Genomic DNA, 12776 nt, shown 5'->3' on the forward strand with positions numbered 1-12776 from the left:
AAGAACACTGGAGTGGGTTGCCATTTCCTTCTCCAATGCATGAAAGGGAAAAATGAAAGTGAAGTCGCTCAGTCGTGTCCGACTCTGCGACCCCGTGGATTGCAGCCCACCAGGCTCCTCCATCCATGGGATTTTCCAGGCAAGGATACTGGAGTGGGTGGCCATTGCCTTCTCCATTTTTCTTTCTTAGTGGTACACGAAATGTATCTTAGGTTTGCTGAAAGATGGCGTATTGAAAGAAAAGATGACAGAACTGACCATTAGATTGGATGTGCTGTAAAAAAAACAAAAGTCAACGATGACACTAGTGCTCTGGCCGGAAAAACTGGCACTTACTGACACTGAGAAGACTGAGAGAGCAGCAGTTTGAGAGGTGGGGAGAGTGAGCCCATTTGGGGAATATTCAATTGTAATGGTCATAAGTCACCCAAGTGCTGCTGAGTTATATTCAATACAGCTGGATATATTCAGTACAAGCTTAGAAGAAAGGTACGAAATGGAAATAGAACACAGAACTTTAACCATGTTTAGATGATACTCAAAGACATGGGAATGGGTGAAATCCCAAGAAGTAAGTTTGGAGAAAGGGGTCCAGGGATGAAGCCCTGAGGCATTCCAACATTAAGAAGTCTAGGAGGTGAGAATGAAACAACCAAGAAGGCAGAAAATGAACAGCCAGTGAAAGGAACAGGAGAACGTGGTATCCTGGAAGTCAAACAAAGAAAATGCTTTAAGGAAAAGTGACCATCCGTGATGAAGGCTGCTGTATGAACTGTGTGAGAGATGAAGCAAGATGAAGACTCAGAGGTGGCTCCTGGATTAGTCAGTAGAACAAAGTTCATTAGCAACTTTCATTCTTCAGAGCTGTTTGGGTAGTGTTGGGAGGAAAAGCCTGAGTGCGGAGAGTTCAAGAACTCCAGGCATCCTATATCATTACCTGGCTTTATGAATGTGATGGATATATAACTGAAATAATTAAAATCAACTATGCTTTACAAACAAAAGTACAGAAGGAGGGGAAGTTTTATAGTTTTTTGTAAGTTTTCTTTCAAGGTAAGGGAGGGTGGATGAAATAACTATGTTTTATATATACCATAAAAATCAAAGGTTGATAATACAGAATCCTCTTGGATGTAAGTTAATTCAATGAAAAGCAGTACACTTCTCAGAATTTACTCTTATTTGATAATAAAAAAAAAAAACCTATCTTTCACACAAATGAATGATAATGCTTTCCCAATTCAAATACAGGAGCCATTGATGAAGTCTGCAATTTTCTGGTATTTTACAGCAATCAGAATAAGAGCAAGTAAGAGAGAAAACAGGGAAATAATAGTGCAAGAGAGCTACTGCCAATTTTCCACAGCTACATGACAATTTCTAGGCAAAAGTTAGGAAGTAGAAGAGAAGAGAGCAAAGGAGGGGAAAGACCCTGTATTTTCTTCGACTCCCTCTCTCTGGCCAAGGTCAACCCAACTGCTTTGAAGATCCTGACTGCAACAACAATTGTCTAGCAAACCAGTTAAATTTGAGATAATTAACCAAATATTCTGACTGGAAGTATTTATTTAAAATTCCCATCTAGTAGATGGTGAAGGAAATAATTCTTACTTTTATGAGAAATAAGACATGAACTGTACCAATAAAATGCCCACCATCACGATTATACATTGTCTGTGACTAACTGGGGCTAATAGATATACCAAGAGCAGTATTACCTGATCATATAACCAATTCGCTTGACAAACTGCCTATAGCGTGCTCTATTGAAGGTTTCTAGCCCCACTGCCAGAAGTTCCACTAAGGAGTTAGCAAAGGCAAAAATTTTCATCATCTCTTGAGGTCTCGTTGTTTCGGGTAAATAATCACCTAAAAGTTCATCAAAGAAAAGGAAAAAAATTGTAATTACAATGGAAAAACACTGAAAGATACGGATGTCAACATATTAAGGAAGAAACAAAGTCAAGATGGAGAATCCTATGCTCTGGCTCCTATACCCTGTGAAATGGGAAACTTGATATGAAGTACAAAACCAAAACCATTCATTAAAGCTGGGAGATGTGCGACCTTTTGTATTTAAGCACCACAGAGGAAACTACAATCACAAGAGAGGGGAAAGAAGCCTCACCACAGAGACACAATCATCTCTGCATAGTACAGCCAGGCATAGGGGAACCCAAAATCAGGAGCCCACTCAAGATGTAAGACCTGATGCTAAGTTCCTGTGTTTGAGCTTGCCACTGCCACATTTTATATAAGACAAAAGAAATTAGTCTACCTTTTGCTTTAAACCCAAGAAGATGTTGAAACAGTTCATGAAATGGGAACTGTGACAGAAGAATAACCAAGTCATCTTCATTAAGGAGAATCCAACTGGTCTCAGGGTCTTCATCCTAAGGAAAAAGATGCAGTCTTAACAGTTGATTTGACGAGATGACACCATGGTACAGAGTTACAGGAGCTGCATTGTCACAGGTCTCAGGGGTACACAAGCTGTATTCTCATGAGTCCTCATGGACTTCTCCAGGACAGAGATTTACACTATCAGTTCTGCTAAATGACCTATAAATCCCCTAACACTGCACGTACAATTTTATGTGTACCAAGTCATATCCATTCTTCAGTGGCTGAAACTGCTCTCATTAGATTTCTATCCCAAAGAAGATGAATTCCTCTAGAATAGGGATCTTACCGTAAATCTCAGTGCTTTGACAGTATCAATTAAAGAGCCATGCACTCAAGTCCAAGTTATTTTACCTATAAGCCTCTTCTTTCCCCCAAATTAAAGTTTACTGCAATAGTCAACTGACTTATTAAGAAGCAATTAGCATTTGCTATGGATATCTGAAGTTCTGTCATCAATCAGAACCATTGAAAACAGGATAAAAGTAACAGTAGTCATACACAGAGCTCACATACAGGAAATAGTTGGGGGGTTTTATTCAACTGTTGTTGTTTAATTGCTAAGTCAAGTATGACTCTTTTAGAGACCCCAAGGACTGTAGCCCGCCAGTCTCCTCTGTTCATGGGATTTCCCAGGCAAGAATACTGGAGTGGGTTGCCATTTCCTTTTCCAGGGGATCTTCCCAACCCAGGGATCAAACCCATGTCTCCTGCACTGTAGGTGGATTCTTCACTGAGCCACCAGGGAAGCCTTTTTTGTTTGATACACAGCACTAAAGTCTCCTTAGAAACCAAATTGATTTGTGACCTAAGATATGCTACATTCAAAAGGGAATACTGGGGCTTCCCTGATGGTCCAGTGGTTAAGAATCTGCCTGCCAATGCAGGGGACACAGGTTCAATCTCTGGTCCAGGAAGATTCCATGTGCCACAGGGCAACTAAGCCTATGCTCCACAGTAGTGAGCCCAAGCTCTAAAGCCTGCTTGCCCCAACTACTGAGCCTATGCACTCCTGAAGCCCGAGTGCCCTAGAGCCTGTGCTCTGCAACAAGGGAAGCCACTGCAATGAAGAGCAGCCCCCCTGTGCTGTAACTGAGAAAGCCTGTGTGCCGCAACAGAGACCCCACACAGCCAAAAATAAGTAAGTAATTTTTATTTTACTTAAAAAAAATGGAATACTGTAAAAAGACCCAGAGATTCTGAAGAATTATCACCTCAATTTCAACAAGGGTCTAGTGCAATTTATTCATAATTTCCTAAAGCCACTCAGTTCTACCCTCTTACACATCCTAAACAGTTAGCAAATAAGCGCCTCAGAAATTCCACCCAGAGCAGTAGTTCCCCGCTCTGGCTGTACGTCGGAATCACCACGGAGGCTCTAAACATTTGGATAGCTGGGTGTGGATGGGGGCAAGGCTGCCCAGGTGGTCCCGACACACAGCCAGTGTCAGGAAATCACCAATGTGGGCGATGCACAATGCCTTCCACTCTCGGCCTTTTCTGAGTCAACAGCACTGCCGGCGTTCCCACCCTAGGTTCCTGAATCCACTCAACATCCAGTGAGAGCTAAGGCACCATTCCAGAGTCTTTAACCATTACCCATCTTTGGGATTAAATGCAGGAAACCAACAGGAAAAAAAAGACTCCTCTCTCAGGAGAGACCAGTCTTGCGGGGTGGAGGGTGGGGGAGAGAAGGAACCCTGCTCCATCACAATCTTTAGAAGACCCATTTGCACCTGAGAAGCTCTTTCCAGAAGGACTGTTCGGTCTCTGCACGTCCACATCATTTACCACCATCTCCCACCTCCCACAAGTTCCAGGAAGAGCACATTGAGTGTGAAGGCACTCCTGCTTCTGAATGAACAGCTGGGTAAATATACAGACATGATCCCACAGCTGCCACGTGTCATTCTAAGGAGTGTCCACTGAAAATTCTCAACTCCTTTTAAAGAGAAGGTGTTTTAGTAAATTTAGTTCCTGGCCAATCCTGGACAAGCATGTCAAATCGGGATTTGGACCATAAAGACACACTAGGGCAGGCAGATAACTAGCTGCAAGGGAAAAAAAAATGTTTACCAGTACACTAGCCATGTATAATAGTAGAAAGAAAAATCAATGAATGTTATCTGAGAAACTGGATTTTGATCATTAAATTCTCACTAAAAATAGGAAATTGTCTTCTTTCAAATGAGAAGATCTAGGTAAGAAAGTTTGTAAGTGTTAAGGCAGAACCTTGGTAAGAAGTGAAAGTGAAAGTTGCTCAGTGGTGTCCAACTCTTTGGGACCCCATGACTACACAGTCCATGGAATTCTCCAGGCCAGAATACTGGAGTGGGTAGCCTTTCCCTTCTCCAAAGGATCTTCCCAACCCAGAGAGTGAACCCAGGTCTCCCGCATTGCAGGCGGATTCTTTACCAGCTGAGCCATAAGGGAAGCCCACCTTGGTATGATCCAGCTCTTTATTAGAAAGGCTCAGAGTATCTGTAGGTGAGGTCCCAAGCCCAGAAAATGGATGCTACATAAAAGAAAACCCTAATAGAAAGAGTATGCAGTATGTGAACACTTCCAGGTCCAAACTCTCCCAGCTATGCAGTGATGGTCTGGAGAAGGGAGGCAGCAGACACCAGCTCAGCACAAAGGCTCAAGACTTGTGATTTGGGACAAATTCCCTCACCCTCATCCTGTACCTGTTTCCTTATCTCTAATATGGGATGAAAACAGTACTTGCCTCATGGGGCTGTTGGGAGAATTAAATGGGCTAATACAAAAGAGGCGCTTAAAATGATAGTTGGCACATGAGAGAGCTCATAAATAATTCATCAAAATGCTGCAGATATGACGAGTTACCTCTTCTCCCCCCTCGTCTACTAGAGTCCACGTCCCGGACGCAGGCCCCGAGGAGGATGGATTCCGTTCACTGGGCTTCATGTGGCACAGGAACTCAGCTCGGTTTCTAAAGGACAAAGGAAACCGCTCCAGTCACATAAACATAAACACAGAGAGCCCACCGCGTGCATTCAGGTTCAGGAAGATAGGCTTTCCTGGATCAAGAGCCCGTGGTAGTAACACAGTTCCAGGTCACCTGGACATAGCCTGCATTCTCCCCATGTAAGGATGTGCCCTCTAGATGCTGGACTTGGCTCCAGAGCCAGGAGAGCCAGACCTCTGCAACCATGACTCAGTGAAGCAGAAGTGCATCTTCTACCTCCAGTCCACCCTAATCTGCCGTAAATACGACTTTTACCCATGTTCAAAAACCCTCAATTGCTTCAAAAGCCAGACCATCTCAAAACTCTCTTAATTTCTAGGTCTTCTATAATCCGACTCCCCTCTAGCTGCTCATCTTTATTACCATCTCCCACACACCCCTTCACTGCAGCCCAGCTGGCCTCCAACGTGCCTCCTGCACAGCTACGCTTCCCTGCACTCTGGGCCACTGCTCCCTTCTCCCCCTAAAGTGCCTTCCCTACTCCTCTCCCTCCGAAATCAGTTCCAGTCTTCAAATCCAGCTCATTCACCTGGAACCCTCTGACTACTCCACTCTACTCTTTACTCATTTCTACTGCATCAATTGTGTGTGTGTGCAGCTGAGTCATGTCCGACTCTTTGTGACCCCATGGACTGTAGCCCACCAGGCTCCTCTGTCTATAGGATCCTCAAGGCAAGAATACCAGAGTGGGTTGCTATCTCCTTCTCCAGGGGATCTTCCCAAGCCAGGGATCAAACTTGTGTCTCTTGCATCTCCTGCATTGGCAGGTGAGTTCTTTACCACTGGCGCCACCTGGGAAGCATCGATCATAGTTCCATACAATTTGGCACTTGAATCTCTGACTGTGCTTTTTTACCTTTGCCACTAAATCTCTCCTTTGAAGGAAAGAAACTTTTTTTCTCCCCACAGCACCACAATGACATATATGGCCGGAATGGCAGACCATTAAAAGGAGGCACCCAAAAAAGTTAATCAATTAAAAAAAAAAAAGGCAGTTAAGAGGGTCACTTTGGGACAAAGGGTATTAAACCCCAAGAAAAGCTGAATTGTTAAATTCTGGAATGCTGATTCTTCCCTTAGCAATTGCTTGGATCTGGGCAGTTTAGGAAGCCAATTGTTTGACAGAACATTTTAATTTCTACTTTACGAAGCTCTTCCACACTTACTTGACAGGAGACATCAGCAGGGCAAGGGACTGCATAAAATGAAAGACTCCTGATGGGTTATTCAACACTTTGATCTGAAATCAGAAAAGGAAAAGGCATACTGCAGAAAACCAACAACCCAAGTAGCCATAGTCTGAATTCACCAGCATTCTGACAAGGGAGCTGTTAAGAAAACAGAGGTGAAACTGGCTCCTCATCCACAAGAATGAGAACACCTCAGAGTTACCTGGCAGTACTGACTGGGCTCGATGCACTCAGAGAACAGAGGCAGCTCAGTCACTTACATCAATTATCTGAAATAATATGGGAAAGAGGATTATACTGCTATTTTAATCCAAAGATGAGATTTTTTTTAAAAAACTTCCTTCTACCTAAAACGATTCAAATTTCTTGCCACCAGAAATACTAGAGAAAAGATAAAATGCAGAAGGAACCTGGCACACGTTTGGCTCCTACCCGCCCATCTGAAGGGGCTGCGATGAGTAACAACACAACCCTAAGGCAAGCAGCAGAGAGGAGGAACCCGTAAACCATACATCGATGCCTAAAGTGATCATGCAGATGTGAGATCTCTGCTAGTATTAAAGAACTCTGAGATGCTGGTGGTTTCTTTTTTATCTGCACCAACTACAGTGTAGGATGGATTAATTAAGGAATATTGAATTTATTGAATATTCAAAGTTGAATATTGCAGAAGTAAGTCCTAGCAAGCCTTCCTGCACAGAAACCTTACAGGATTAAACACCACTGAAACCACCATGCCACACTACAACGAAACTTCTGCATCTTTACCTTAACTTCATCAATTTTCAGTGGCCAAGAAGGCGCAGCATAATAACTCCTATACAGGCTGGATATATCCTAATAATTTTATCTTAAATATCAATATATTTTAAGTAGGCTTATTTCTGAAAGCAACTTCCTCAGGAACAATGTTTAACAAAATCTCCCCCATTCTCCTCAAAATTAGAAAGTCATTCATCATACCTGGATGAAAGGAACAGCCCATTTACTAACACCAGCTGGGCATCGAAGAATATGGTTTAGAAGGAAGAGGTGATCTCCAGGACAGCCCGCTCTTTGTAACACTGATACCTGAACAGCAAAGGACGTAGAGTTTTACTGTTTATTAAGACAACTACTTCTAGGGGCCTAGTGCAATCATCTATCTGATACTTAAATACATGTGATCTTTCAAAAGAGTAACCAGACATAAGATATACCATTGACTGGCTGAGTTTCTACACGGAGGTACAGAGGACTAAGAATCTATGAGCACTATGCTAAAAATATCATAAGCAGTTTCTCTGCAAACCCAATTTTTAGTATCTGGCAAATTACAAAACATTAATGTTCCTGGCCATATACGAATAGATATAAGTCAAGTAGTTTAATCTAGTTCCAGTCTGCAAGGTTCTCAAATCCAAGTAAGTATGCTTGGAACCTAAGTCCACATCTAAGAACTGTAGCATGAACCTAAAAAAGAAACATCCAAGGGAGCCCCATTGAGAAACATAACCAAGAAACAACCCCTCATCCCATAAGGCACCTAGTATCTTTCCTAAATTTCCCAAAACCTGATTCTTTTCCCTTAAAAAAAAAAAAATTTAAGTATAGCATTAACATATGATTAAACAAAAGTGATATGAACAACAAACCTATATTCTGAAGACACTTAAATTTAGCATACTTCCCACATTTCCATTTCTTCCAAAACTGAAGACCAGAGATCACTGAACATAAAGTTATCAGAGAGAAAAGCACTATGTGCTTAATAAGGCACTAGGATAAGGATAATTTATTTCTGTGTGTCATGAGCAAAAAAAAATGTCACTAACACATTAAACGAATTAGCTGAATAAGCTGTTGAAGAAAAAACTATGAGGACATAAGAGATAATTCTTAAATTATCAGGGAAATAATAGAAAGACTACCATGCCTATTTCCTCACCAATTTCTGCAGCCAGAGAAGGACATCGTCATGGAACTGAGCATCTTCGTGAACTCTCCTGGTGAACGTGAACAAGACACTGATGCACTCCTTCAGCTGACACAGGTCAGAGGGAACGCTCTCCGCCTGTTTAGAAGCTGTAAGTTAAAAAGAGGATTGAATGAATCCCTTGCAAATGGTATCGGGGAGAAGTTTTAGTGTCTCTTCTTAAAAAACAACAACGAGAATAAACTATTCAAAATATTTACTTCAGATGAACATCCAAGGAAGAAAGCTACATCAAAATATGAATTTCCACTATATAAACTGAAAACAAAGTATTTAACTTTGTGAAGTAGTTCAGAGCAAGAAAAAATTAACTTCATCAAAATTCATTTTTTATTTAAACATCAGCAGATCTCTGCCATCCCCAGCTCTTTGATTAGTTATGAAAACCACAAGGGGAAGGATTTCTTATCTAAATGATTCAAATATCTCTCCAAGAAATAAAAATTGCATAATTAACACTTTACACATTATATAATAAAGGCTAATCTCTTAAAATCCAAAATAAGACTAAAAATACAAAACATTATAAACGTTCTGATGAAAATTAAACAATCGAACAAAATGGACAAGCAAAAATAAAGTGCAACAGACAGAGAATGAAAAAGAGCTCTAGGTTTTAGAATCAGAAACCGTACTTGGACTTGAATTGGTAACAAGCACATAAATTAGGACAGGAAGAGACATTAATGATAAAAAGCAAACTTATGGCTTCCTAGAGGAGCCGAGAAAGACAGTCCACAGGGAAGGGAGACCTGGCACTGCTTTCAAGAAATGTTATTAAGGTAGGGGTCAACCCTAACCTGTACTGGGAGACGCCAAGTAAGACAGCAAGCACAAACGGTGGTCCCTTACAAATATCAATCAGCGCACAATCAATTCAACCAGACTGTATCCCTCAATTCTCTTTTCATTTTAGACCACAAGAGTGAGGCTTAAAAAAAAAAAAAAAAGAAGAAGAGTGAGGCTTTCATTACTTACACACCTTGGCCTTCCTGATAAATTGCTAAAGATCTCAGAACAGCCGAACTATTGAGTAACGAGTAGATGTAAGACTCCACTTGCAACCGTGAGAGCACAGAAGTGTAAGAATGCAGAGCCAGGGTCTGGTGGAGGTGCTCGGATTTGGCATCAAACAGTTTCTTTAGCTCAGCCAGTGCATTTTCATTCATCTCCACTCTCTGGTAGCGATGATGGCCTGAAACTTTCACTTGATCTGCACAGATACCCTAGCAGTGGACAAAAGGGTAAGATGTAAGATATGAAGCCAGTTACCTTTGCTCTTGATGTAACCAGGCAATCTGTATATGACACACAGGCTTCAGTACATCTTCAAAGGGCTTAAAAATCACAGTGAGGGAACAATACTACCACATAGAAAACTATAAAACTAATACATAACCAGGTGCCAAGGAGTATAATGCCAATCACAAAGGCGTCACAAGTTCAGAGAAGAGAAACCCTAAGATGAAGTAGGTAGGGGAAAGATGCAAGAAAACAGAAAATCTTACCTTCTACTTTATAAACAGTGAGGTCAAGGTGATAGCCCCTCAACTCAAGAGACCTCAAAACATCTCTGAATGTTCCCTCATCATTCTTTGTGATTCTGCTCAAAAGAAAGGAACCTCTCTCCTTTCCAATGTTAACCCTACAGCTGTGTTCTTTATTTTAACCCCTTTCTCAGTATTTTCAAAAGTCTCCCTTTCCACGGGCTCCTTCATACCTACAAAGAGATACACAAGTCTCCTAAGGAATGAAGATTAGGGATGGGGGAAATCACACGTTTCTCCCTGATATCTCCTCCAGCTTCCCTTCACCACCAAATCTGTCAAGAGCGAGTACAAGGTCAGTGTGAGTACAAGGAGCAGATTCCAGACCTTGATCGCATCACAGGAAAAGGAGTTCCACTGCAAATACCCCGGTTCTTGCAAACTTTACAGAACACCAGTCAACACACCTGGACAGACAACTGTTCCTCCTTGAAGTGCCACAGTCGACTTTTAGCATTTTGGCAATCAGATGTCAGAGCAAGGAGCTCAGCTTCAGCCAGCAGCAGCTGCTTCCTACAGCGTGAGTAGTTCAAAAGTAACTCATAAAATTCATGCCTGTCCTGATGAGCCATGCTGTCAAATTCTTCTAAATATGACTCGACATTTTCCAGCCATGAACCGGGCTCAAAGATCTTTAGCTGTTCTTTAGTAAATGGTACTACTTCTGGTTGAGATGGGAGCTCCGGGTAGAGTCGCTCATTACGAAGCAAGGATTTCACTGCCACCAAAGCTGGTACATCCCCAGCAATTTCAGTTGGCAACTGGGGATACAGTTTTTTCACTCTAGGTGGCTGAAAAATGTCTTTGGCTTCACAAGAACTCTGCAAGCCAACATTCTGTAGCACCTCTGAAGAAAGACCCAAGGCTTCTTTGTCTTCTTTCCTATTCTGAGTTTCTCTGACCTGCAAATTTTCCACTTCCTGCTGAATATAAGAAACGTTAGATTGCTGTATGCTTTCTGAAGTTCTACATTGTAGCAACGTATCTTTCTCCATTTCAGTAAAGTTCTTGGGGGTTTCTACTGTGGTTCGAACACTGCCTTCAGGATCAACCTTCAGCTCGACTGCATCGTCCCCAGCACAGGCTCTGATCTCCTGTCCCATGTTCCAACTCTCTGTATTACATGTCAGAGTCTCTTCATTGCTTAGAGTTAAGGAGGTGAGTGGTACATCAAACATTTCACTCTCATTTTGTCCACTAGCATCATTCTGGAGCTGGGAATCGGTTAACTCCTTTGGAGCATCTCCTTTGAATTCACAAGCCGGAGTAAGGATTCCCAGCTCTCTGGAGGTTTGTGCAAGGGAGATTTCATCAGACTCTTCCCTCTGAAGGGTTTCATATTTCTTCTTTTCCTAAAAATAAGATGAATAACGTGAAATAATTTATAATACAGCAATAACATGCTTTCAACATGAGGAATGTTTAAATTGTATTTAAAAATCTAAACTCACTTCCTAAGCAATGTGCTTCATATTTTGTATTATTCAATTTTGAGAATGTTAAATTTGGGAGATTCACTAGTCTAATCCCAACAGAGGAAGACATGAAATAAGCAACAAATTATGAATTAAGATTGGAGGAAAAGTCTTAATTAGGCTGTTCTCCATTCTGCTGCTGCTAAGTCGCTTCAGTCGTGTCCGACTCTGTGCGACCCCATAGATGGCAGCCCACCAGGCTCCTCCGTCCCTGGGATTCTCCAGGCAAGAACACTGGAGTGGGTTGCCATTTCCTTCTCCAATGCATGAAAAGTGAAAAGTCAAAGTGAAGTCGCTCAGTCGTGTCTGACTCTTAGCGACCCCATGGACTGCTGCCCACCAGGCGCCCCTGTCCACGGGATTTTCCAGGCAAGAGTACTGGAGTGGGGTGCCTCTGCCTTCTCTAGTGGTTAAATAAAAGACAACAGTCTCCAAGTATCTTAGGCTTCAATAGGTTGTCATCTTAACAAACATATTTATTCAAAATTTAGGCAGAAAATGTCAGGGCAACTTGAGCAATGAAATAAATAGCTATAATACTGGATTATAACCCTCAGAATAAAATATATATTCATGAGCTTATACATATATTTTTTTCTTAATGGAAAAGTGGTAGCATTCTTCCTCACAGAAGAATTTCAATTAATAAATGTAGATGGAATGAGAAAAACAGAAAATCACAATTAAAACACCATGATAATAACTGCCATAGGCAAGAGGCAAGATCTGCTAATGAATGGGAGTAAACATTTAAGCAGAAACAGAACACAGTCTCAAAGTATCCCCTAAATATTTAGTCATTACAAAGGGAAAAACAGTAAGCTTCAGTGGAGAATCCAGGCAGACCACACTTTAACTAAGTGATCAGGGTTATTATAATGAGTAATACCTTCCCATATTATGATCTGAGAAGGCTGATTGACTCTTCTGTACCCACGTATAACCTCAATCTAAGCATGAGAAAACGTCAGACAAAAACCCCAATTAAGGGAACGTCTACAAAATAACTTAAGTGTTATGATCATCAAAGACAAGACAAGACTAAGGAACTATCAAAAGACTGGAGAAAACTATGGAGACATAATAACTGAATGCAATGGAGGATCCTGGACTGGATACTGGAACAGAAAAAGGACATTAGCAAGAAAACTGTTGAAATCCAAAAAAGTTCTGTATTTTAGTTAATAGCATTGTACC

The 12776-nt window shown here is 41.5% G+C and overlaps 1 protein-coding gene across 4 annotated transcripts in view; it reads right to left on the minus strand.

The window, feature by feature from the left end:
* Window positions 1-12776, minus strand: part of EPG5 (ectopic P-granules 5 autophagy tethering factor) — a 131532-nt gene that overhangs the window by 107757 nt on the left and 10999 nt on the right. For all 4 annotated transcript variants that reach the window (XR_009733305.1, XM_061400058.1, XM_061400057.1 and 1 more), the window contains exons 2-9: window positions 10512-11456; window positions 9540-9783; window positions 8510-8646; window positions 7546-7653; window positions 6559-6632; window positions 5251-5356; window positions 2279-2393; window positions 1719-1869 (exon numbers count right to left, since the gene is read on the minus strand). Coding sequence is in view for 3 of the 4 variants with exons in the window: in XM_061400058.1 (XP_061256042.1) it covers window positions 1719-1869; window positions 2279-2393; window positions 5251-5356; window positions 6559-6632; window positions 7546-7653; window positions 8510-8646; window positions 9540-9783; window positions 10512-11456 (1880 nt within the window). In the remaining variant the exon portion in view is untranslated. The remainder of the gene's footprint in view (window positions 1-1718; window positions 1870-2278; window positions 2394-5250; window positions 5357-6558; window positions 6633-7545; window positions 7654-8509; window positions 8647-9539; window positions 9784-10511; window positions 11457-12776) is intronic.

This window comes from Bos javanicus, chromosome 24, assembly GCF_032452875.1.
Source record: "Bos javanicus breed banteng chromosome 24, ARS-OSU_banteng_1.0, whole genome shotgun sequence".
Classification (NCBI taxonomy): Eukaryota; Metazoa; Chordata; class Mammalia; order Artiodactyla; family Bovidae; genus Bos; species Bos javanicus.